This window comes from Mirounga leonina, unplaced genomic scaffold, assembly GCF_011800145.1.
Source record: "Mirounga leonina isolate KUSES-001 unplaced genomic scaffold, KU_Mleo_1.0 Mir_93, whole genome shotgun sequence".
Lineage (NCBI taxonomy): Eukaryota > Metazoa > Chordata > Mammalia > Carnivora > Phocidae > Mirounga > Mirounga leonina.
Window position 1 is genome coordinate 85,209 of NW_023270854.1, and position 23,829 is coordinate 109,037.

A 23,829-nucleotide genomic window follows, 5' to 3' on the forward strand; every position below is an offset into this window, starting at 1 on the left:
GGGGTCAGGAGTACAGACTGTGATCAGAGGGGGCAGGGGTACAGACTATGATCGGGGGGGCAGGGGTGCAGACTGTGATCAGAGGGGGCAGGGGTACAGACTGTGATCAGAGGGGGCAGGAGTACAGACTGTGATCAGAGGGGGCAGGAGTACAGACTGTGATCAGAGGGGGCAGGAATACAGACTGTGATCGGGGGGGCAGGAGTATAGACTGTGATCAGAGGGGGCAGGGGTACAGACTGATCGGGGGGGCAGGGGTACAGACTGTGATCAGAGGGGTCAGGAGTACAGACTGTGATCAGAGGGGGCAGGGGTACAGACTGTGATCAGAGGGGGCAGGATTACAGATTGTGATCAGAGGGGTCAGAAGTACAGACTGTGATCGGGGGAGGGCAGGGGTACAGACTGTGATCAGAGGGGGCAGGATTACAGACTGTGATCAGAGGGGGCAGGGGTACAGACTGTGATCAGAGGGGGCAGGATTACAGATTGTGATCAGAGGGGGCAGGATTACAGACTGTGATCAGGGGGACAGGATACAGACTGTGATGGGGGGGTGGGCAGGAGAATAGACTGTGATCAGGGGGTCAGGATTACAGACTATAATGGGGGGCAGGATTACAGACTGTGATGGGGGGCAGAGGTTACAGACTGTGATCAGAGGGGGCAGGGGTACAGACTGTGGTCAGGGTAGGCATTAACAAGTGCACAGGGTGGTCAGCAAGGCGTTGTCCTGAGCAATCCCCTTTTCCTACGGCAGGGCCCACTCTTCAGCCTGGGAGGGGGCGGCACTGGACAGGCAGAGCATCTCTGCCCCCAGCCTGGGCAGTGCAAGGGCCAGCAGCCTTGGGGCAGCTGTGATCCCCTCCCTAGGAGCTGGCTGAGAGCAAGTGAGTGCTTATAATCATATCTGTGGATCCACCCTTCTCTGTAAACTATATCATTAAAATCTTTAGTTCTTTATTATTAGCAGTTCTAACATACTGGTGACCCATCTTACAGTGGTCGGGAGCCCTGGGTCCTCTCTGTGCCTAGTGGGTGGCCAGGTGGAAGGATGCCAAGTGGTACTCAGTAGGGAATGCCCCAGCAGGTGGGCTGAGACAAACCTGTCTGCCCGGAGAGAGCCGGAGAGCCGAAGGTACCTGACTACAGGCAGGACTCAGGTGTGCTGGGGGGAAGGGCAGCTCTGACCCCATTGTCACAAAGTCCAAACCCACCACTGAGATCGCCAGTCCTGGAGCCCTCCTTCCCACTCGCTTTAAAACATATTCTTTCAAAATAAACTCTCCTCATGTGAGATTTCAGGGAGGCTGGGAGCTGACAACAAGCTTTCCTTTTGACAAAAACAAAACCCACAAAATACTAGTTTTCACCCAGGTAGTGTTTTCTGTACTTTTAAAGAACATTTTATTTCTACTATGACAGGAAGAAAGGAAGCCTAGGGCATGACATTCTTGACTTACTTTAGGGTCTTGTTTCTGGAATGTTCCCCCCGCCCCCCAAGCCCAGGGCAAGGAGACACAGGGAAGGAAGCAGCAGAATAGAGCTTAAACTTTCACTGAGAGCATTTAAGAAGCATCTTGTTCTGGTTCTGATTCTCTATTATTTCCCTCTATTAAAAATCAACTCAAATGATCCATATTTACTATGGAAAAAAATGGAAGCAAAAATAAATTAAAAAATCTAAAAAGCTGCAACCCCCTGAGGTTACCACCGTCAGCATTTCACCATATCTCCTCACAACTGGGATCCCCTCAGGAAGATCACACCACGCCCCCTGCCCCGTCTGCTCCCGGGCACCCCTCCTCCCAGGTCCCCCCCTAGTCAGCCCATGTTTCCAACCTCCCCAAGAAGACCCCTGTGGCAGATGACACCAGTTCCCCCTCCCCACCCCAGGGTGGGAGGTCAGCACAGAACACGGAGTGGTCCAGGACCCAGGCATCTGCCCAGCTCCTTACATCACTAGCCTGTGTGCATTCCCTGTGCATCTGCCTTAAAGCTTTATTTTATTGAGATCAATTTCATATAACATAAAATTCACCATTTACACTATTTTAAAGTGTACAGTTCAATGGTTTTTAGTATATATATGTATACATATATATATATAAATAAATTCATTTTTAGAGGGGGCGGGGAGGGGCAGAGGGAGAGAGAGAATCTCAAGCAGACTGCCCCTGAGCACATAGCCCATCACAGCACCTGATCCCAGCCAAAATGAAGAGTTAGACGTCCAACCAACTGAGCTGCCCAGGCACCCTGGTGGGTTTTAGTATATTAACAATGTTGTGGGACCATCACAATGATCTAATTCCAAATCATTTCCATCATCCCCAGAAGAAACCCACATGTTACAATGCCCTCCTCCCTCCACCCTTGCGCAAATACTACTTTGTGTCTCTAGCTTTGCCAGTTCTGAATTTTCCATGTAAGTGGACTCGCACAACATGTGGCCTTTTGTGTCTGACTTCTCACTCGGCGTGATGTCCCCACAGTTCATCTGCATTGTAGTGGGTGGCAGGGTCTCACTGGCTGAGTGACAGAGCCTGCTGTGTGGACAGGCCACGCTTTGTTTATCCACGCGTCACTGGCGGATTGGGTTGTGCCCACTTCTTGGCGACTGTGAATAGTGCTGCTTGGACATCGGCGTGCAAGTCTGTGTGTGCATGTGAGTTCATGTCTCTCGGGTGTATCCCTAGGAGCGGAGTCACTGGGTCAGACGGCAGCTCTGTGTTTAATGTCTGAAGGACCCGAACTGTTCTCCACGATGGCTGCACCATCTCAGGATTTCTTCACATCTGCTTTCATTGGTCTTTCACCTTTTCCTGTGCTTATGGGCCATTTGTATGTCTTCTTTGGAGAAATGTCTATCCAGATCCTTTGCCCATTTTCATTTGGACTGCCTTTTTATACTGATGTGAGTGTTCTTTATGTATTCTAGATATAAGTCTCTTATATATGACTTGAAAATATCTTCCTCTATTCTGCTGATTGTTTTCATTTTCTTGATAGTATCTTTTGACACAAAAGTTTCAAATTCTGATGAAACCCATTTTATCTGTTTTTTTCTTTTGTCGTTTTCGGTGTCGTATTTAGGAAACCATCACCTAATCCAAGTCCCTCTTTGCCCCCCAGGTCATTTCTAAGCAAAGCGGCTAAGGCCCTTGTTCAAACAAACAGAAACATGAATACTGTCCTTGCTTGGGGTCTGGTCTTACAAGCTCTTTCTGTCTGCCCCAGAGAGGAGGTCCAACCCCAGATACCAGGCATTTATAGAAGTTTTCTGGAACCCCAGCATGATGTAAAAATGAACCAACCATCTATTCAGTGTGCCAAATCCTAATTTAAGGAATTAAGTCCCACTGAGCTCAGCTGCCAGTTTCTCCAAATTCACATGAATGTGATGTGTTCCAGGAAATACATTGCTCTGGGATGCTGGAAAAGTCTATCACAGAGGAGAGTAGAAGAGGCAGACCAGACCAACAAGAACTGGACCTGCCTGGAAAGGTGGCCCGGCCCTGGCAGACACCCACCAGCAAAGGGGGAGAAAGTGGGCACCTGGGTGGCTCAGTGGGTTAAGCGTCTGCCTTCAGCTCAGGTCATGATCCCTTCACTGCCCGGGCTGGGGACAGAGATGCTCTGCCTGTCCAGTGCCACCCCCTCCCAGGCTGAGGAGTGGGCCCTGCCGCAGGAAAAGGGGATTGCTCAGGACAACGCCCTGCTGACCACCCTGTGCACCTTTGTCAACCCAGAACCAGCCTCTGAGTGAAATGTGCGGACAGGACCACCGAGAGACTATCTGGAAGGTGCTAGGGAGGCAGGATAGGCAGTTCAGCGGGGGCTGCGGGAAGAAGACCCAAGGGGGAGAGGGAGGGAGGAAGGAGGGAAGGAGAAAAAAAGAGTAGCTGCAAACAGAAAACACGTTTAGAAGATCCCTGTGCTGGTTAAAATCAGATCTTATAATTGGAGAAGTAAAAGCCCCAAAAGGCAAGTTTAGGGACCCAGGCACCCTCCCCGCCATGCGACACGGTAGCTCACCAAGAAGGGACCCCACCTCCAGGGAGCTCTGTGGGTGACCTCAGGCCCCTGCCTCTGGGACTCTCCTTCCGAGCCTCCTGATGCCGGCACTGGCGTCTGCCCTGTCCTCCCCGTGGACCCGCCCCTCGCCCCACAGCTGGTCCTTGGTGACCCAGAACTACAGCTCCTTCCCTGACGGGATAATTAGCCGACGAACTTTGACGCGTGCTGCGTGTCCATGCAGAGTTGTGTGGCTGTGCGGCCGAGGGCAGCAGGTGTTGTGAGATGGGGACCCTCTGTGTCTGTCATGTGATGCATGCCCCAGGCCCCTTCCTATAAAGGACTGAAATGCATATTTGCCTTCAGTGATGACCTCAGTTGCTCTGGAAGGGGGTCCTGGGACCACAACTACAAGGACCCCGATTGGCCTGAGGCTCGTGACTCCGGCCTCATCCCATCCCTTGAGTGAGGAGTGGGCTGAGAGGTGTGCAGGGAGCTCCCAGCAAGGAGGAGGCAGGGGCTCAGGAGGAAGACGGGCTGACCTGTGACCAGCCCACCGTGCAGTTTTCAGCTGCCAGAGCCCCACGTCTCCTCCATCCTCCGAGCTGCTTGATACCAGAATCCAGGATGGACCTGCTGCCCTTCGTCTTACTCTGCATTCACTTGGAGTCATTTTGTAAAAATGCTTGTTAAACTGACTCTGAACATGGGACCAGCCCTGATAAAAGCAACCGCAAGGCCAGGACAGATGTTGGAGCACAGGAGCCACTTGGTGGAATGCATGGACCCAGCACCTTCTGGCAGCCCGGCGGGGGTTGCAGGAGAGGAGACCGCTGGTGGGCAGGGGCGGGGGCTCTGGCTGTGGGCCCTGCGCCCCAGGGGGCCAAGGGACTGACACCAGGAGCCCCCTGAGTTCCTTCCACAGGGCAGTTCCCTGGAGTGCAGTGTGGGTTGAGGCAGGGGAAGCTGAGTCCAAGACAGGCCCCCCCAACATCCTCAAGACAAAGTCTGGGGGGAGAGAACACTGCTGGGGGTTGTGGATTCCCTTGTAATGTGTGGCACATTTTGTTTTGCAACTTAGGTGGCAGGTGTTAAAAATGTTGACATTTCCGGTAACTTTAAGAATACATAAAATCTTGTTCTGACTTGTTTTTTGATCCAGTGGCGTAGTTCTTCCAGAGTGTTTTTTGTATGTGTCTGCATGTTTGTTTAATTATGGAAAGGGGAGCTATTTGGTCTTAGCTACCCTTGGACAAGCTGAGACTGGAAGAGGTATTTTCACACGGCCATGCTGCTGGCTGGTTAAAGTCATCCCTGTGTGGTGTGTGTCCTGTCACCACCCAGAGTGAAAAATCTGTTGTCCTCTCCCTTCCTGTCCCCTCCCTCCCCTCTAGCCTCCTCCCCCTCCTCTCCTCCCCCTCCTCCAGTCCTTCCCCATCCCCCCTTCCCTCCCCCTCCTCCCCATCCCCCTTCTGTCCCTCCCCATCCCCCCTTCACATCCTTCCCCTCCCCATCCCTCCTCCCCCCTTCCCTCCATCCTCCCCCTCCTCCCTCCCCATGCCCCTTTCCCATCCTTCCCCTCCCCTTCCCTCCCTCTCTTCCCTCCCCTCCTCTCCTCCCCCTCCTCCTCATCCTCCTCCTGTCCTTCCCCATCCCCCCTTCCCTCCCCCTCCTCCCCCTCCCCCTCCTGTCCCTCCTCATCCCCCCTTCTCATCCTTCCCCTCCCCATCCCTCCTCCTCCTCTTCCCTCCCCCTCCTCTCCATCCCTTTCCTGTCCCTTCCCATCCTTCCCCTCCCCCATCCTCCTCCCTCCCCCTCCCTCCACCTCCTTCCCCCTCCTCCTCCTGTCCTCTGCCCCCTCCCTCCTTCCATTTTATTTCTAGAATGCTTTTATCCTGAAGCCAGCATCCCTTTGCTTGCACACTTCCTGTAGGGCTTGCCCCCAGGTGACTCTCCTGGGTGAGTGAAGTGGGGTTGGGTTAGGGTTAGTGGCTTGTCTTGTGATCCTGATATCAAATCTGGCTGATGAGTGGGCTCTTCTCTTCAAGTCGAGGGAGGGAAAGAGAGCTCGTGGGGTGAGACGCCGAGCCAGCAGCAGCACGAGGCTCAGGTTGCGTAGGAATAGCCTTGGTTCCTACATCTGTCTGAGCGTGTGGATGGAGTGCCCCATGGATCCGACCCCAGCCCTCACCCTGGCCAGCCCGCGCATGCCCACAGCGTGCATCCTGCTGCTGCCCGAGGCCCAGTGCTGCTCTGTAGAGTGTGCAAGCATGTGCACAAGGCCACTACCGTAATTGCCGATGAAAGCTACCCGAGGTGGTGTTTTCCCACCTTTCTGTGTCTGTGTTTCCCTATGAGACCCTGGGTGACGGGGGGGCGGGGTGCCGGGCACACTTTCAGGCCCCTGACAGCACACGCCCTCTGATGTGCTCACCGTCCAACCTGGCCGGTCCAGTTTTGGGAATCTTCCTTAAGGAAGAGAGATGTGCACAGCCCCCTACCTCCCTGATATTTGTAAGACTAAAAAGTAAAATCAAACGTCCAACTGCAAGGGATGGCTTAAATAAATTCAAGCAAATTCATATGTTGAGGGCGCCTGGGTGGCTCAGTTGGTTCAGCGACTGCCTTCGGCTCAGGTCATGATCCTGGAGTCCCGGGATCAAGTCCCGCATCGGGCTCCCTGCTCAGCGGGGAGTCTGCTTCTCCCCCTGACCCTCCTCCCTCTCATGCTCTCTGTCTCTCATTCTCTCTCAAATAAATAAAATCTTTAAAAAAATGATATTAAAAAAATTCATATGTTGAATCTTATGTCATCTTGAAAAGCATCTCAAAGCACATATTTACTGAGCACGTGTTTCTAAACCATGGCATTAATGAGAAAAGCATCACACCAGACACATGGTGTGAGCCCCTCCCCATCCACACACAAAAGGGAAACAGCCAAAGGTCAGAAAAATCATCCCAATTCGTGGGGGCAGATGATTTTGTTATGTCATGTATATACACAGCTTAGAAATATAGCCGTGAGCATGTATTGTTTCCGAAATCAGGAGAAAAGAGCAGCCGTGGGGAAAACAGGTGCCCTTCTTGACAAGGACGGCGTCACATTCCGCAAGGGGCTGGAGCCAGCAGGGTGTGACCGGCTGGCTGCTCCCACGAGGTGTCCTTCCACGCGAGGGGGTGGCTGTGGCGGGCCGGGTGGTTCGCACGGCAGCAGCCCTGGGTCAGCTTTGGGGGTGCGGAGCGTGGACGGGCGTGGGATCCCCGCCTCGGATCACCTGCCGTATTAGCAGCTCTCAGGCCATCCAGGCCCAGCGCTGCCAGGGGCATGCGGCCGCACGGAGGCCTTCCTTGGTGCCGATGCCCGGGCCCTGCTTTCGGCCGCTGTGCCGTCCTGCCAGGCTGGGCTCTTCCGGACCACGCGTCCCTCTTGTGTGAGTAGGAATGGCTGAGACGCCTTCCGTGGCACCAAGCTCTTTGTCCTCAAGTGCAGGGGAGCCCAGCTCCTTTTCTCTTATTTCTTGATCTAGACTGTGGGTGTTCCTGGTTTCTAGAGACACACACAATAGCCGAAGCTGAGTGGGACACATGCTGGTTAGGTGGAGCTTGGCTTTATTTTTGCCGGATACACAGCAAGACTGATAACATTCACTTTTGCCCGACAGCCTTTCAGCCCCTACCCGCCGCCCAGACCCCACAACAGATGGGAGGCATGTGTGTGTCCTCCCTGGGAGCAGGCACAAGGGGCAGGAGAGCCCAGGGGACCGTGGCCGCTGCTGCCCACCATCGTCTGGAGCTGGGAGGCAGGGAGACAGGCCCTAAAGTCCCAGAGGGGGTGGAGGGCGGGCAGGACGCTGAAGTTAAGAAGCTGCCTGGCTGGACCCCAGGCCTCTCTGCCCTCCCGGTCTGCTCCCCCTGGAGGCTGTCCCTGTTTGCAGGGTCTATGGAGCCCACGTGGTCACCCTGTGCCACTGTGCCCTGTCCATGCCTGCAGGCACTTCTCACCCTGGAGTTGGCTCCTGCTCGTCGCAGGTGCAGAACCCATGTGTGGGACCACAGGTTCCTGAGAGCAGGTGGCTCTCAGCCAGTATGCCCTCCGCAGACTCTAAAATCACTGTGTGCTGCCTGAATGGGTGGCCAGGAGGCAAATGGCAAACCGTTTATAGTTCTAAGCTCACAAGTTGGTTTACGTTAATTCAACAAGCAGTTACTCTGTTTTGTAAAGTTCAAACTTCAACTCTCCAGTTAGCTCCTGTCTTTGCCAATTATGAAATAAATATTTCAGCATGCCCAAAGGTGCTTTATGAGTGCTGGAGGGGAAGGGTCTCCAGGTTCTGTGATTGCTGAAGGATTTATTGAGGGCCAAGGGCAGACAGTGCCCCTGCCCTCGGTGGGGGAGCTCAAGGCAGCTCCTTCCTGGGCCCCAAAGTAGCTGCTTAGTGTGATGGGTGAGGGAAGCAAGGTGCTTTCCTTGGGCGTCACCCTGCAGCCGTCCTAAGCCCGCGTATGGTGAATCCCGAGTGCTGGGCAGAGAGAAACTAGGAGTGGCAGGGAGCAGCTGGGAACTTTTCAGGGCACCAGGGACTGAGCCACACGGGAGGGACGGCGGCCAGGACTGTGTTGTAAGCTTCTCCCCTTGATGGGGGAGGGGCTGGGCGCAGGGTGGTGATGGGCTCGCCAGAGTCTTCCAGCAGGCGTCCTTCCCAAGTCAGGGAAACTGTGGGCACGGGAAGAGAAGAGAGTCTTGCCTCTGCTTCACCCCGGCAAACTGCGTCTTGTGCTTTATCCCTTGGGTCTGTCTCCAGGCTCCCAGAGCTGCTGATATGCTGAAGGGCATGGGACCTTGGTGGCCTCTTGGGTCCAGACTGGCTCCGAAAGGACAAGATTTAGGTGGCTCCATCGAGGGACAAGAGAAAGTGTATGGTGACTTCTGGACCCCCACAAAGTTTCTGTCTGTCTGACCCTCCCCTCCCGTATCCTGGAAGACCGCTGCGCATTACTGAAAAAGGAAGCAAGGCCTTTACGTTTGCCCGTTTCCTGAAGCACTGAGGTGTTTTCGGTCTCTCGGTGTTGCCTAGCCTGCAGACTGTCCCCATCGTACAAGGGCTGCGTGTGGAAACTCTGGACCCTCTCCCACCCCTGGTTTCTTCCTAGCGCATTGTTGAAAATTGCTGTTGACTGCTGGTTGTCCTGTCTCCGATGCCGGGCTGTGGGCTCTGTGAGGCGGAGGCTTCGTCTGTCCTGGGCACAGTCGTCCTGAGCAGCTATGGGCACAGAGGGGCAGGTGCTGGTGTGTGAATGACCATCCCCTGGCCTCCAGGGCACACCAGGGCCCCCTGATAGGTCCCCAAGGTCCTGGCCCGGCTGAGAACCCCATGACCCTGCTCCTTCTTGGCTCTTGTGTTGGGGTGCTCACCGGTCCAGGCTGGTGTGCGAGGGTGACATGCAGGTGCATGTGGAGACCTTCATGTGGTTCCTCCCGCCGCTCTACCGCATGTAACCATTAATGCCTCGTTTACTTTTAAAGAAAACGGTTGCACTAAGGGAATGGTTTGTTTTGTGTTTGAACCATTTCATGATGGTTAGCCTTTTATGTTTTCAGGTATTTTAAAATTCGATAGACTTTTTTTCAAACCAGTTTTTGGTTTATAGAAAAATTGAGCAGAAATCACAGCAGGTTCCCATTTACCCCTTCTCCTCCCCACACGCTGCTTTTCTACTATAACATTTCATGTTAATGCGTTCATTTGTTAGACTCGATGAGCCAATATTGATACATCATCATTAACTAAAGTCCATCATTCACATTAGGGTTCACTATCGGTATTGGGTTATTCTGTGGGCTTTCCCAAACGCACGATGTCACGTATCTGGCGTAACACTACCTACAGAGGAGACTCACCGCCCTGGAAATACCCCGTGCTCGGCCTGCACATCCCTCCTCCCCCCGCCAGCTCCCGGCCACCATGGGTCTGTACTGTCTCAATGGTTCTGCCTTTTCCAGAACGTCTTAAGTTGGAGTCTTACAGGACGGAGCCTTTTCAGACTGGCTTCTTGCCCTTGGTGAATCGCACTCAGGTTTCCTCTGTGTCTTTCCCATGGCTTGTAGCTCATTTCTGTTTAGTGCTGAGCAATATCCCATTGTCTGGATGCACCACAGTGTATGAATCCATCACCTTCCGAAGGGCGTCTGCAGTTGCTTCTGGGTTTTGGCGATTAGGAATGAACATCCTTGTGCAAGTTTCTGTGTGGATGTGAGTTCTCAGTTTCTTTGGGTAAAACCAGAGAGTGCATTTGCTGGATCATATGGTGAGAGTATGTTTAGTTTGCCAGAAACCGGCAAACTGTCTTCCACTGTGGTTTGGCTGCACCATTCTGCAATTCCTCGACCTTTCTGTTCATGGTCTCATTGCTCTAGGTGACTGCACCCACCAGGGGTGCCCCTGCCCCACATTTCCCAGCACACATATCCCTCCTCCCCTGTGAGGGTCCCTAACCCAGTGCCGCTTCAGAACACATTTCAGTTGAATGGAAGAGGACTCCCCTCTCCACCCTGCTGGTCTAGGGATGCCTCCTCTGCAGCTGCTCCGCAAAAGGAATAGCCCTAACCCCACCTGTGTGCTCCTGGTGAGCTCCCCAGGGGTCTGCAGAAGTGGGGGACAGCCACGGTGTGCTGCAGCCTTTCCACCCGTTGCGACAGAGGGGTGAGCAGGTGGGGCTGCTGACCCAGCCGTTGTTTTTGTCACAGTCTTTCCGTAACAGCAGCAGCAAAGAGAAATAATCTGCTCATCTGCCAGTTAAAATGAGAACGTTTCTAATTTTTTCATCAGAATTCTTAGGCAGCTATATGACTCTTTGCCACCTTGATGCAGAGAGTGAACTCCTTCCCTGAGATCCACGGTTAGCCCAGCAGCTGCCGCTTGCATCCTGGTCACGGCGTCAGCACGTGCCTGTGATTGTCCTCGGCTTTCCTGGCCGAGGCCGGTGGGCTCACTTGCTTGGTGTGCCTTCCAGGAGTCGGTCCCTGGTAGAAGGAGCAAGGCCTGTCAGCCTGCCCTCATTTGCACCTGTCCCTAAAAAGCTGTGACATCATACATTTTCAAACTAAAGATGAATCTGAGAAGCATTTTCTCACAAAGGAGTCCCCATGTGTGATGTATGTGTTTGACGTGGGTTAAAACAGCTCCTGACTCTGAGCTGGCCTCCTCACCTGCAAGGGGGGGCTGGGAAGCGGCAGAAACCTGCCTGTTGCAAGGTACTTGGTGCCATCCTCGCAACAGAGCCTGTTGAACTGGACCTGGGCAGAGGGAGAGAGACAGGCAGGAGGGAAAGCAAGCACCTGCCCCCACCTTCATGCTCTGGCTTGCTTGGGGAAAAGCAGGGCCGACAATCTTTCTCCTCCCACTGGAGCTCTGCGGAAATAGAGGTAGAGAAAAAAACTATAATTTGACTGAAAATGTGTAATAGGATGGGGGAAGGGCGTGTCGACATTTGCCTGAATCTGCGGACCTCCCTTAGTTGTCCGCTTTGTAGAAAACGGGAGATTTAACATAGTGCTTGATAGAAGCTGTGACAATTCTGCTCTTGTAAAAGGTAATTTAGGAACCAACATTGGAATTTTAGGAGTGGGATATTCTTTGTAACAAATTTTATTTTTAAGATAATTGGGAATTTTTGACTAATGAAGCGCACACATGATGGTTTTTGGGGAATCTGCACAGAGCTGGACGCTTCCTTCCTGGCGCCTCCCGCCCTGGACACAGAGGGAGTGCGTGCTTTCACGCCTTTGCCGCGGCTCACTGGAAAGCGGACACATGGTTTGTCCTATGGGTGCTGGGAAAGGTGGTTCAGGAGAAGCTGTGACCGTCGGCCCACCTCCTCAAGAATCCCATGCTCACTCTCTCTCTTCTCCAGAGGCCCTTTGAACACTCACTGACCAATGCCCAGAGGCTCATCAGCTCTCAGTTTTAACAATCGTTGCCTGTGGTGGAGGTATTCCTTACCTCATCAGCTCCCTTGTTCAGAATCAGCCAGTGAACCAAGGGCATCAGCCACCCCGAGGGCCGAATCCCAGACCCTGTGGTCAGACTTGCATGAGGCCCAGGATCATCAGTCCATTTACAAAGCAGGTCCTCAAAAATGCCCTGAACACACTCATCCTGGGCCACATTCTGGTACTCCTCACCTCCAGCCACAAGTCCCAGATCAGCCACACCCTGAGAAAGAAGGCAGGAGCCCCTAAGCCCTCGGAGCCTGGTAATGGCCTCAGATACAGGCAACTGGCAAAACATTTTTCTGGGTGTGTCTACCAGGGTGTTTCTGGAAGACTGAGTCAAGCAAACTACCCTCTCCCGTGTGGATGGGCCTCATCCAATCCCTGATCCGTCGGGGACCTGAATGGAACAGGAAGGTGGAGGAAGGGCCAATTCCCTTTTTGCTGGAATTTCAGTGCCCTACTTCTTGGGCTTTGGGGCTTGGTCCACCATTGGCTCCACTTGGTCCCCAGCTCACTGATGCAGAGTTCTGGGTGAGCTAGTGCATGATAAACCTCTCTCCGTAGGGATCCATAACCTCCCCCCAACACACACGCATCCTATCAGTCTGTTCCTCTGGAGGGCCCCGACCAACACACATGTGTTTCAGGGATCTGAGATGCCTCCCTCCTAGAGAGGGGCTCACGCTGGGTGAGGTGTGCAGGTAGCCACTGCCCATCGTGGGGGCCCCTCTCGGGACCCCGTCCCACCCCCTGAGGAGCACTTCTCAGGTCTCTGGACCTGTGCGTGCTGCCCACATATGTGTTTCCCAGTGGACGAGGTGCTCCTGGGAGGGGAACCGTAGCAGAGAACCTACAACAGGAGTGTCCTCTGCTCCTTGCCCCCAGGGGTAGCCATTTGCTTCCTTTGTTTCTACTGACCAGTTTCTACCAAAAAGTAATGAGCCTCCAGTGTGTTGACACTTTGGGTCACCTTTAAATTTGCTAAAACTTTCTCGTAGGTGCTGTTAAATACATCAGGATAGCTGGACAAACAGGGTTGAGGGTCAGTGTTGGACGTTGGGTCTTGCCAGCATGATAAAGTTCAGAGGTTAGGAACCCTGGGGCTGTAGGGTCCCTAAAGAAAGGAGGCCACCATGGTGTGGGGAAGAACCCCTGTCAGCCCCTCGGGATATGTGATGAGGAGGGTCAGTCTGGCCAGAGCATGGCCAGGGCCCGCTGGCTGTGGGTTTTGAAGCCTCGCGCCCACATTCCCGACCCTTGTGCACAGCCCTGCCGCCCCCAAGGTCACTGAGGACAGAGACGCATTTGGTAAATCGGCACGCGCTTGGTGGCTGTAAGAAGCAGGAACAGGCTGAAGTAGGCAGGAGTCTTCCCCACTCCTATGATAATCTCTACTAAGGACATTTAACAGAAAATTGAAAACATTGTTTTATTTTTAAATACCAAACTGGCACCGAGCAGTTGTGTTTTCTTATCTCGCAACTAAGGACATCTCATGATGGAAGGGGCGGGTCCAGCGCCACGCCCTGAACAGGGAGGTTGTAATTAATTGCTTACGGTGGAAACTTGCTGGTCTTTAGATTCAAATGGAGGGGGAGTATGTGTAAGTGTGTGCATGTAATTGGATAATTAATACCAACGTTCAGTTTAAACATTTATCTGGTAGGGTTAGAATACGTCATCACTGAAAACAGGTTAACAACCTTGTGTTGAAACACTACAATGTACAACATGTTGTTCAAGGAAAAGTGTCAAAACCAAAATTGTGTACAAAAAAGGATGACTAAGGAACTCAGAAACTGCCAACTTCATGCTGATATGCTTTTTGCATGGAATAGTGTTTTGAACAAAAAAATTGTAGTGTATTATTTGGAAGTACAAGCTGGCTTTTGTTAAAGTAACTTTCTAACTTGCAGTCAGGTAAATATGAAAAATAGTTGGCATTTCTGTACATGAATTGCTAGAAAGAACAGCTCTAAGGAACTGGAAAGTCTCCCATTGACTGAGAACCCTAGGAATGCTAATGATTCACCCTTGCTGAGACAACACAGCCCCCTGGCCTTCCCGCCAGCCTCCTGCCCATCTCCAAACAACCTAATTCCAGAACTTCCCACCAAGATGAGGAGTCCTCCCGGTGCCCCCCAGGCTGTGGAGTGGGTCGGGTCAGCAGCGTCTGCCATGCACAGATGCCCCTGGACTGTGCTGCCTCGTTGGCAGAATGAAGCGGGGTTTCCCAGACATGGGTCTGGGACTGCCGGACGTATGTTATTTGAGGTGGATGCAGCGGATAGCAGAAACACAGTAGTTAATGACCGGTGCCAACCTGACCAGATGGCCTCGGGGAGCCGGGCGGTATTGTGGGGGGGGGGGGCACTGCTGGCAGGCCTGCCTTCATTTTAGAGGGGAAACACACCAGAAGACTCAGCATTTGTTTACAAGTCCAGATGGCGACAGAGTGGTAGCTTTGTCACTCAGGAAATAAGTGAAAATGATAAATGATAATGTTTTCTGGCAGCTTCCTAGAGGTTAGCAATTCAACACTCTTTTTAAAAAAGCATTTATTAAAATGTGAAGTTGGCTGGGATTATACTTTATATTGTTGTCAGGTGGGTAAACAAGGCTCCCTCGCACCCAGTCATGTATTAGGGTCCAAGAAGGCCCAGAACCCAACACTCAGACATAATGTTAGTGAAGAACAATATGGACCCTACAAAAAAATACTCAAATATGAAAGGTTTATAAGCTATATAGCCCTTTACACAAGAAGAGAAAATATCATGGGGCGTGGGGGAATGCCCCTTGAAGTTTGACAGGTTTCAACTCCAAGGAAGAGAGAACACGTGTTAGCAGTCTTTTGGACTTGGTGTGGCAGGGAGTTGGGATGGCCTCATGAGCACATAACGCAGATGGGGAGGAGAGGCCCTGGTGGATCTGGAAGATATGCTTTGCAGGCTAAGTACTGGAGAAACAGAGATTATAAGTGAGCCCTTGGCCTTTCTCCTTTGGGTCCTTGGTCCTTGGCCCTTGGTCCTTCTCCATTGGGTCCTTGGTCCTTCTCCATTGGGTCCCTGGCCCTTCCCCAGGTCCTGGGCCATTGGTGCTTTGCCGTGCCCCCATCTGTGTTCCAAGTGACACCATTTTATTTCTGTAGAAATGATAGTAATGTCCCCACTTTGATTTCTGATTTTAGTAATTTGAGTCTTCTCTTTTTCTTAGTTCATTTAGTTAAAGGTTTGTCAATATTGTTGATCTTTTTGAAGAAACAACTTTTTGTTTCATTGATTTTTCTCTACTGTTTTTCTATTCTGTACTTCTTATATCTCTGCCCTAATCTTTACTATTCCCTTCCTTCTGGTAGCTTTGAATTTAGTTTGTTCTTATTTTTCTAGTTCCTTAAGTTGTAAAATTAGGTTGTTGATTTGAAATCTTTCTTGGTTTTAATGCAAGCATGTATAGCTATAAAATTCCTTTTTACACTGCTTTTGCTGCATTCCATAAGTTTTGGTATGATATGTTTTTGTTTTCATTCATCTCTAAGTATTTTCTAATTTCCCTGTGATTTCTTCTTTGATCCATTGGTTGTTATAAAGTGGTGTTTAGTTTTCACATTTTGGTGAATGTTCCAGTTCTCTTTATGTTATTGATTTCTACTTCATCATGTTGTGGTCCAAGAATATACTTTGCATGCAAGATATTTATCTTTTAACATCTATTGAGGCTTAATTTGTGGCCAATATTTGGTCCATTTTGGTCCCGGGGTCCTGGGATCGGGCCCCGCATCGGGCTCCCTGCTCGGCAGGAAGCCTGCTTCTCTCTCTCCCACTCCCCCTGCTCGTGTTCCCTCTCTCGCTGTGTCTCTGTCAAATAAGTAAATAAAATCTTAAAATAAAATAAATAAAATGTTTAGTAGAATTCACCTGTGCCATCTGGCCCTGGACTTTATTGTTTGTCAGGATTTTGATTACGAATTCAATTTCATTACTAGTAATCAGTCTGTTCAGATTTTCTATTTCTTCCTGATTCAGTCTTAGAAGATTGTATGTTTCTAGGAATTTATCCATTCTTCTAGTTGTCCAATTTGTTGGTATATAACTTTTCATAGCAATCTCTTATAATCTTTTGGATTTCTGTGATGTCAGTTTTAAATTCTCTCATTTCTGATTTTATTTACTTGAGTCTCTCTTTTTTTCTTGATGAGTCTGGCTAAAGGTTTGTCAATTTTGTTTATCTTATCAAAGAACCAGCTCTTAGTTTCATTGATCTTTTCTATTGTCTTTTTGGTCTCTACTTCATTTATTTTCACTCCTATCTTTATTACTTCCTTCCTTGTACTAATTTTGGGCTTTGTTTTTTTATAGTCTTTTTTAGGTGTAGGTTTAGACTGTTTGAGACTTTTCTTGTTTCTTGAGGTAGGCCCATATCTGTAAACTTCCCTCGTAGAACTGCTTTTGCTGCATCCTAAAGAATTTGAACTACTGTGTTTCCATTTTCATTTGTCTCCAAGAACTTTTTTTCTTTCCTCTTTGATTTCTTTGTTGACCCTTTGTTTGTAGCATGTTGCGTAGCCTTTACGTGTTTGTGGTTTGTTCCAGATTTTCTTGCATTTGATTTCTAGTAATACCATTGTGGTCAGAAAAGATGCTTGATATGATTTCAATCTTCTTAAATTTATTGAGACTTGTTTTGTGACCTACTGTGACCTATCCTGGAGAATGAACCATGTGTGGTTGATAAGAATGTGTATGCTGCTGTTTTGGGATGGAATGTTCTGCATACATCTAATAGGTCCATCTGGTCTAATGTGTCATTCACAGCCACCGTTTCCTTATTGATTTACTGTCTGGAAGATCTATCCATTGATGCAAGTGGAGTGCTAAAGTCCCCTACTATTATTATATTACTATCAGTTTCCCCCTTTAAGGTATGTTAACATTTGCTTTATGTATTTAGTTGTTTCAGGTTGCATGCATATTTATGATTGTTATATCCTCTTTTTGGATTGATCCTTTTATCATTATATAATGCCCTTCTTTGTCTTGTTACAGTCTTTGTTTTAAAAGTCTAGTCTGGGGCTCCTGGGTGGCTGGGATGGTTAAGCGTCTGCCTTCGGCTCAGGTCATGATCTCAGGGTCCTGGGATCGAGTCCTGCATCGGGCTCCCTGCTCCTTGGGAGTCTGCTCCTCCCTCTGCCTCTCTCTCTCTCTCATGAATAAATAAATAAAATCCTTAAAAAATAAAATTAAAAATAAATAAAAGTCTAGTCTGTCCAATATAAGTATGGCTATCCCAGATCGCTTTTTTTGCTTCCATTGGCGTGGGATATCTTTTTCCATCCCTTCATTTTTGATCTGTGTGTGTCTTTAGATCTGAAGTGAGTCTCTTTATAGGCAGCATATAGATGGATCTTGTTTATTTATCCTTTCACCCCATGTCTTTTGATTGGAGCATTTAATTATCAATAGGTTATGTACTTATTGCCATTTTGTTTATTGTTTTCTGGTTTTTGTAGTTCTCTGTTCCTCTCTTCTTCTCTTGCTCTCTTCCCTTGTGATTTGATGACTTTCTTTAGTGTTATGCTTGGATTCCTTTCTATTTTTTTGCATATCTATAGGTTTTTGGTTTGGTTATCATGAGATTCATATAAAACATATATACAACATCTATATTAAGTTGATGGTTGCTTAAGTTCAAATACGCTCTGAATGCATACTTTACTTCTCTACAATTTATGACATATTTTACTTTTTTGTGTATCCCTTAATTTTTATAGATATAATTGATTTTACTACCGTTGTCTTTTAATATTCACACTAGTTTTGTAAGTGATTGATCTACTACCTTTACTATATGTTTGCTTTTATCTGTGAAATTTTTCCCTTTCATAATTTTTGTATTTCTAGTTATGGCCTTCTCTTTTCTGCTTAAAGTCCCCTTAACATTTCTTATAAGACCAGCTTAGTGGTTATGAACTCTTGATTTTCGCTTGTCTGGGAAACTCTATCTCTCCTTTAGTTCTGAATGATAGCCTTGCTGGATAGAGTATTCTTGCTGTAAGTTTTTTTCCTTTCAGCACTTTGACTATGTCATGTTACTCCTTTCTAGCCTGCAGAGTTTCTGCTGAAATATCAACTGATAGCTTAATAGGGTTCCCTTTGTATGTAGCTAGTAGTTTTTCTCTTACTGCTTTTAAGATTCTCTCTTTAACATTGCCATTTTGATTATTATATGTCTTGGTATGTACCTCCTTGGGTTCATCTTGTTTGGGGCTGTGTTTCCTGGACCTGGATCCCTTTCCTTCCTCAGATTAGGGAAGTTTTCAGTTGCTGTTTCTTCAAATAGGTTTTCTGTCCCTTTCTCTATCTCCTCTCCCTCTAAGACCCCATGCTGTGAATATTAGACACTTAATGTTGTCCCGGAGGTCCTTTAACCAGTCTCATCTTTCAGTTCTTTTTTCTTTTTATTGTTCAGCATGGCTGCTTTCCATGTCTGTCTTCCAGACCACTGATCCATTCTGCATCCTCTAGTCTGCTATTCATTTTCTCTGATGTGATTTTCATTATAATTATCTCATTATTGAAGTTCTCAGAGTTCATCCACTCTTCTTTCAAGTCTGGTAAGTATCTTTATGACCATTACTTTGTATTCTTTATCAGGTAGATTGTTTCTCTCCATTTCTTTAGGTCTTTTTCTGAGGTTTTGCCTGATTCTGTGTTTATTTCTATGTATTAAGTCCACCAGCTATATCTTCTGGTCTTGAAATTAGTAGCCTCACATAAAAGGTGTCCTTTGGGGCCACAGTCCCCTCTGGTCATCAGAACCATGTGCTTCAAGGTTGTCCCCTGTGTGGCCTGCATGCCCCCTCTTGTTATGACTGGGCCATGCCTGCTGGAGCATGCTGGTAGGTGGAGCTGACCCCCCTCCTTGGGGCAAGAGTCCCTCTGGAGGGGTGTCAGTCCCAGTTGGGGGCTACCCCCTGGGTGTGGCAGGTGGGGGCTGCTCTGGAGGGGTGCCTGCCAGGGCAGGTGAAGCAGTCCTAGCAGGTTAGATGGAGAGTGCCAGAAGTGGTGCCTGGCCAGCTAGGCGGAAGGAGGGCAAGAACAGAAGTGCCCATCAGCACTTCCATTCCCAGAGAAAGCTCCTACAGATCCCTGCCCCTCCAGCATATGCCCTAAAATTTGTCAATACATCTCAGGCACTTTTCAAACTGCTGCCTCTGGAGCCAAGCGATACAGTACACTAACCCTTTAAGAGCAGAGTCTCAATTTCCTCTAGCCCTTGCTCTCCTGGAACTGGGCCCCACTGGTTTTTAAAGCTCCCAGGGTTAAGCCTTGCTGATTTTCAGAGCTAGACATTACGGGGGCTTACTTCCTGGTGCAGGTCCCTAGTGCCGGGGATACCCATGGGGCTTGATCACCTCAGTCCTCAGGGAGGACCTCTGCCCCTGTGATATCCCTCCCACTTGTGGGTCGTGTGCCAGGAATGTGTTTCCTGACTCAGTCTTTGCCCCTCCTACCCTTCTTGGTGTGGCTTTTTCTTTCTGTCCTTGGCTGTGGAAGACCTGTTCCGCTGGCCTCAGGTTGTTCTCAGATTGAGTTGCTTTCTATGTGGTGGATGCCTTGGTGTGTCCCTGGGAGGAGGTGAGCTCGGGATCCTCCTACTCCACCATCTTACCCCACTGTCTCAAGGCATTTGTGTTAAAGTCTGTCTAGTAGATCTGACCTCAGGTCTTTTTTAGGGACAGATTCTGTTGAGTTCTCTTTTTCCTTTCAATGGGCCAGACTCCCCTGTTTCCTTCTGTGCCTTGTGATTTTTTTGGCTGACCACCGGACATTCGAATCTCATGACGTGGTAACTCTGGAAATCAGATTCTCCCCCTTCCCCAGGGTTTGCTGTTTGGTTGTCATCGTTCTTCTGATGGTTGTGGGCTGTCTCTGTGCCTGAGGTGTAAACTGAATGTCTTCTCAGGTCTTTTCTGAGCCTTTCCTTGGGCACGCGCGGTCCCTTCCTAATTTCCCACGTATGCAGCTCTTTTTGAATGTCCTACTGTGTGGCTCCCAAAAGGGGAAAAGTGAGAAGCAAAAGGGGGACAAGGGGGCCCTCGCCCTTCCAATGCCCTTGGAGTCACTGGAGCTGGAGGGCCGACAGCAACGGCCGCCAGGCTCTGTGTCTGCACCTGTGTGATCAGAAGCAGCCAGCGGTGGTCAGAGCTTAGACCCCTGCTCTTTGGAGGACGGGGTGCTTCTTGCCCACCTGGCGTCTGCAGGCTGCCCCAGAAGCACGTGCACGGCTGCCTGCCACACGGCTGGGTAGCTGCTCTGTGCTGGGAGCTAGAAGAGACCCAAACTGACTACTTCTCCTGGACAGCTGCAAGCCTTCAGCCGACTCTGCAGTCCCCAGATAGTCCCATCAGACAGATTCTGCCGTGCGGTCGTTGCCCGGTGGGGAGAGATTCCTGGTGCTCCCTGCTCTGCCCTCTTCCCAGGATCCAATCAGGCACTTTTAAACTTTCCATCGCTGTTAATCCTCTTTATTGCAGTTTCTTATTTCTGCCTCTCCACCTTTCAGTCATTTTGTCAGTGGCCTGTGGGTGGTTCTGGAGAGTTCCAGAGAGCTAACTTTAGGGAGGCAATTGCACTGAACTACTGGGGCCAGGTCCACGGATGCCAGCATTATTCGCGGACTCAGTGAAACAACTCAGAAAGTTACTCCAGCGTATCCTCCTGGAGGTGGAGACTTCCCCCAAAAGTGAGGTGTGATGTAACAAACTGGTAGCTCCTAGGCATGTGCGTGAGACTCGTAGGGAATTAGCTGAAAGACGTGATGCGATTGTGGGGCGCACTGCTCAGAGTTTCGCAGGATCCCGGGGCCCACCGGAGGAGCAGAGGACCGGTCGGCAGCAGAGGGGCTTTGCCCCAGCGCGCACGCGCTGCGGTGCCTTCGGCGCTTTCCCACACCTGCGCCTGCTGTCCTGACTGTCCCCTCTGCCGTTTCAGAGGAGGCGGAGCACTGCAGCTTCGGGGCCGGCTCGCTGTCCCGCCGGAGGAAGCCCCTGGCGCTGCGGGAGGACGGCCCCCGCCGGCGCGCACACCTGCACATCGGCCTGCCGCACGACTTCCGCCCCGTGTCCTCCATCATCGACGTGGACATCCTGCCCGAGACGCACCGCCGCGTGAGGCTGTACAGGCATGGCTGCCAGAAGCCCCTGGGCTTCTACATCCGTGACGGCACGAGTGTGCGCGTCGCCCCGCAGGGGCTGGAGAAGGTGCCCGGCATCTTCATCTCGCGCATGGTGCCGGGCGGTCTGGCCGAGAGCACCGGGCTGCTGGCCGTGGACGACGAGGTCCTGGAGGTGAACGGCATCGAGGTGGCCGGGAAGACGCTGGACCAGGTCACGGACATGATGATCGCCAACAGCCACAACCTCATCGTCACGGTCAAGCCGGCCAACCAGAGGAACAACGTGGTGCGCGGTAGCCGCGCCTCGGGCAGCTCGGGCCGCTCCTCGGACAGCGCGGCCAGCCGCCACAGCCTGCCCGCCGCCCCCGCGCCGCTGCACCTGCAGCCCGACGACGCCGACAGCGACGACGAGCCCGACGTGGTGCTCGAGGGCGTCCTGGAGCCGCGGCCGGGGCCCAGGCCGCCGCCGCCGCCGCCGCCGGGCAGCCAGGCGCGGGTCAACGGCGCGGGCCCGGCGCACCGGCTGCTCAGCTCCCTGCGCGCAGACCCGCGCCAGAGCCTGGCCCTGCCGCTGCCGCCGGGCGCCGTGGAGGAGCACGGCCCGGCCGTCACGCTGTAGCCCCGGGCGCCCTGCGCGGCGCTCGTCGGCTGGAGTCCGGCCGAAGGTCAGGAGGGAACGGAGACTCCGCCCTTTTGTTTTGATCGCCCACACCCCGCGCGTGACTCGACCTTAGGATGGAAAAGACAAATGCTATTTTGAGAGACGTTCTCCACGGAGCATAAAATGCACACGCCCGCAGTCCGTACCCAGCCAGACACACGTCCCGGCACTCCCGCGACCAAGTGCAGAAAATGTTGCAGTTTCGAGAATACTTTTATAAGCGAAGCTTTGAAAGTACTTTTTTAAAGACAGTACACCGCGCTTTTAATGTGACTCGTGCAGACGCAGCCAGTTCTTACTGAGCTCCGCCGCCTTGCACGCTCCGCTGATGGGCAGGACGCCACCCGAACCTACAAGACGTATGACTGTAGACCATGAATTTCAAATTTCCACATTGCTGATAGCTGTACTTCAGATAGCCGAGGGGTGTTGGACTCCCAAACATCCCCGGGGAAGAAGAGCTGGCCTGAATCAGTCAGGGCCTCGCAGGCAGGCGGTCAGAGGGCAAATGCCGGCTCTGCTGGATTGGAAGGGGACGCTCAGCAATACTTTTGTGACCAAAAGCCAATATTTACTCTGTCTTTTCCTGTGGACTGATTGAATCTGAGGGCAATTTTTGAAATATTATCAGCAGAAAGGATGGATAAGCCTACCACACACCTCCAGCCAGGCCTTTGAAAGCTCATATTCATTTGGATGTATAGTTTCTGTTGTCTTTGTTTTTAAATAACAAGTCACCTGGAACTTGATTTTTAACACAGAATAAATTCATTGTCACTTCCTCTCGATCTTCCAGCAATATTTATATATTTAGTAATTTTAAAAGTTTATTCATGTTTGATCCAGTTTTATATGAAGTCTATTTTGCTTGAATCCAATATCGAGGAGAAAATTACACTTATACTTGGAGAACTAAACTTTGACCAAATAAAGCTTTCGTATAAATACAGGTAAAAATATTTTTCTAGGATGCCTTTCCTGGGAGAGTACACAGCTGCTTCTCCCGTGGTCCAGCACCCCCTGCTGGTCAGTGGCAAAACTGTCCTGATTTATGGCCGCTAACAAATGGAAAACAGTACCTCAACATCTTCATTTTTCCTGAATTCATTAAGTGTAAAAGCCAATTATTTTTCTTTCTTTTGGAAACTATTTATTGGGCAGAAATAGTTTTTATTGAGTAGTTATGGTCTCCTGCACCTATGTTTGATTTTGTTATTTGTACGCCAGCCTCGCTGTTGGTTTTGTTCCTAAGCACAGGGAAGACCAAAGGTGCTCTCCCTTTGAGGTCTGGGGTGAGAGTCCAAATACACCCAAATTTATGGGCTCCAGTGAACTATATGAGCATCTTTTCTGGCACACAAGCAGTCAGAAGTGTTTTGTTTTGTTTTTTTACTACAATAAGTATTATAGAACCAAAACTCTAATGCTAGTTACTATCACAAATGAAATGTTCTTTTACTAAGTTATTGCTGGTTATTGAATATCTTGTTGAGTAACTGGATCTGTTACCAAGAAGGAAAGTTATATTTCTTACCATGTTTAAGTTAAGCAAATGTGAATAATTTTTTAGTCAAAAGAAAAAAAGCCTCCTCTGAGACTTGTATGCTGTTGTTCATAATTTTAGGAATTCTGAATTTCTTGGAACAGCTGCTTGAGTGTATTTTTGTACCCATATCTTTACTTCTGCCATTTTCTCCTTAAACAAAAAAACTATGTTGTATTACACATTAAAGTTTTCTTGGTTTTATATATCAAAGAATAAAAACTTTTTCTTTGCATTTAATATTTTTCACTTGTGTTCTAAATACTGGAGAGATTAGCAGTGTTAGCGATGAGCAGAAACTTGCCACTCAGAATGGAATGCCTCTAATATTTACCAAGTGCCTGTCATGTGCCATATTTTTTCACTTAATCGTCACTCGTGCTCCATGAGGCAAGTAGCATTATCCCCATTTTACAGATGAGAAAATGGGCTCAA

At 50.0% G+C, this 23,829-nt stretch overlaps 1 protein-coding gene across 1 annotated transcript in view; it reads left to right on the forward strand.

Moving 5' to 3' along the window:
- Window positions 1–21,970, forward strand: part of PARD6G (par-6 family cell polarity regulator gamma) — a 76,379-nt gene extending 54,409 nt beyond the window's left edge. The window contains exon 3 of the mRNA XM_034996289.1: window positions 21,007–21,970. Within this exon, the coding sequence (XP_034852180.1) occupies window positions 21,007–21,809 (803 nt within the window). The 3' untranslated portion in view covers window positions 21,810–21,970. The remainder of the gene's footprint in view (window positions 1–21,006) is intronic.
- Window positions 21,971–23,829: the final 1,859 nt, after the last annotated feature.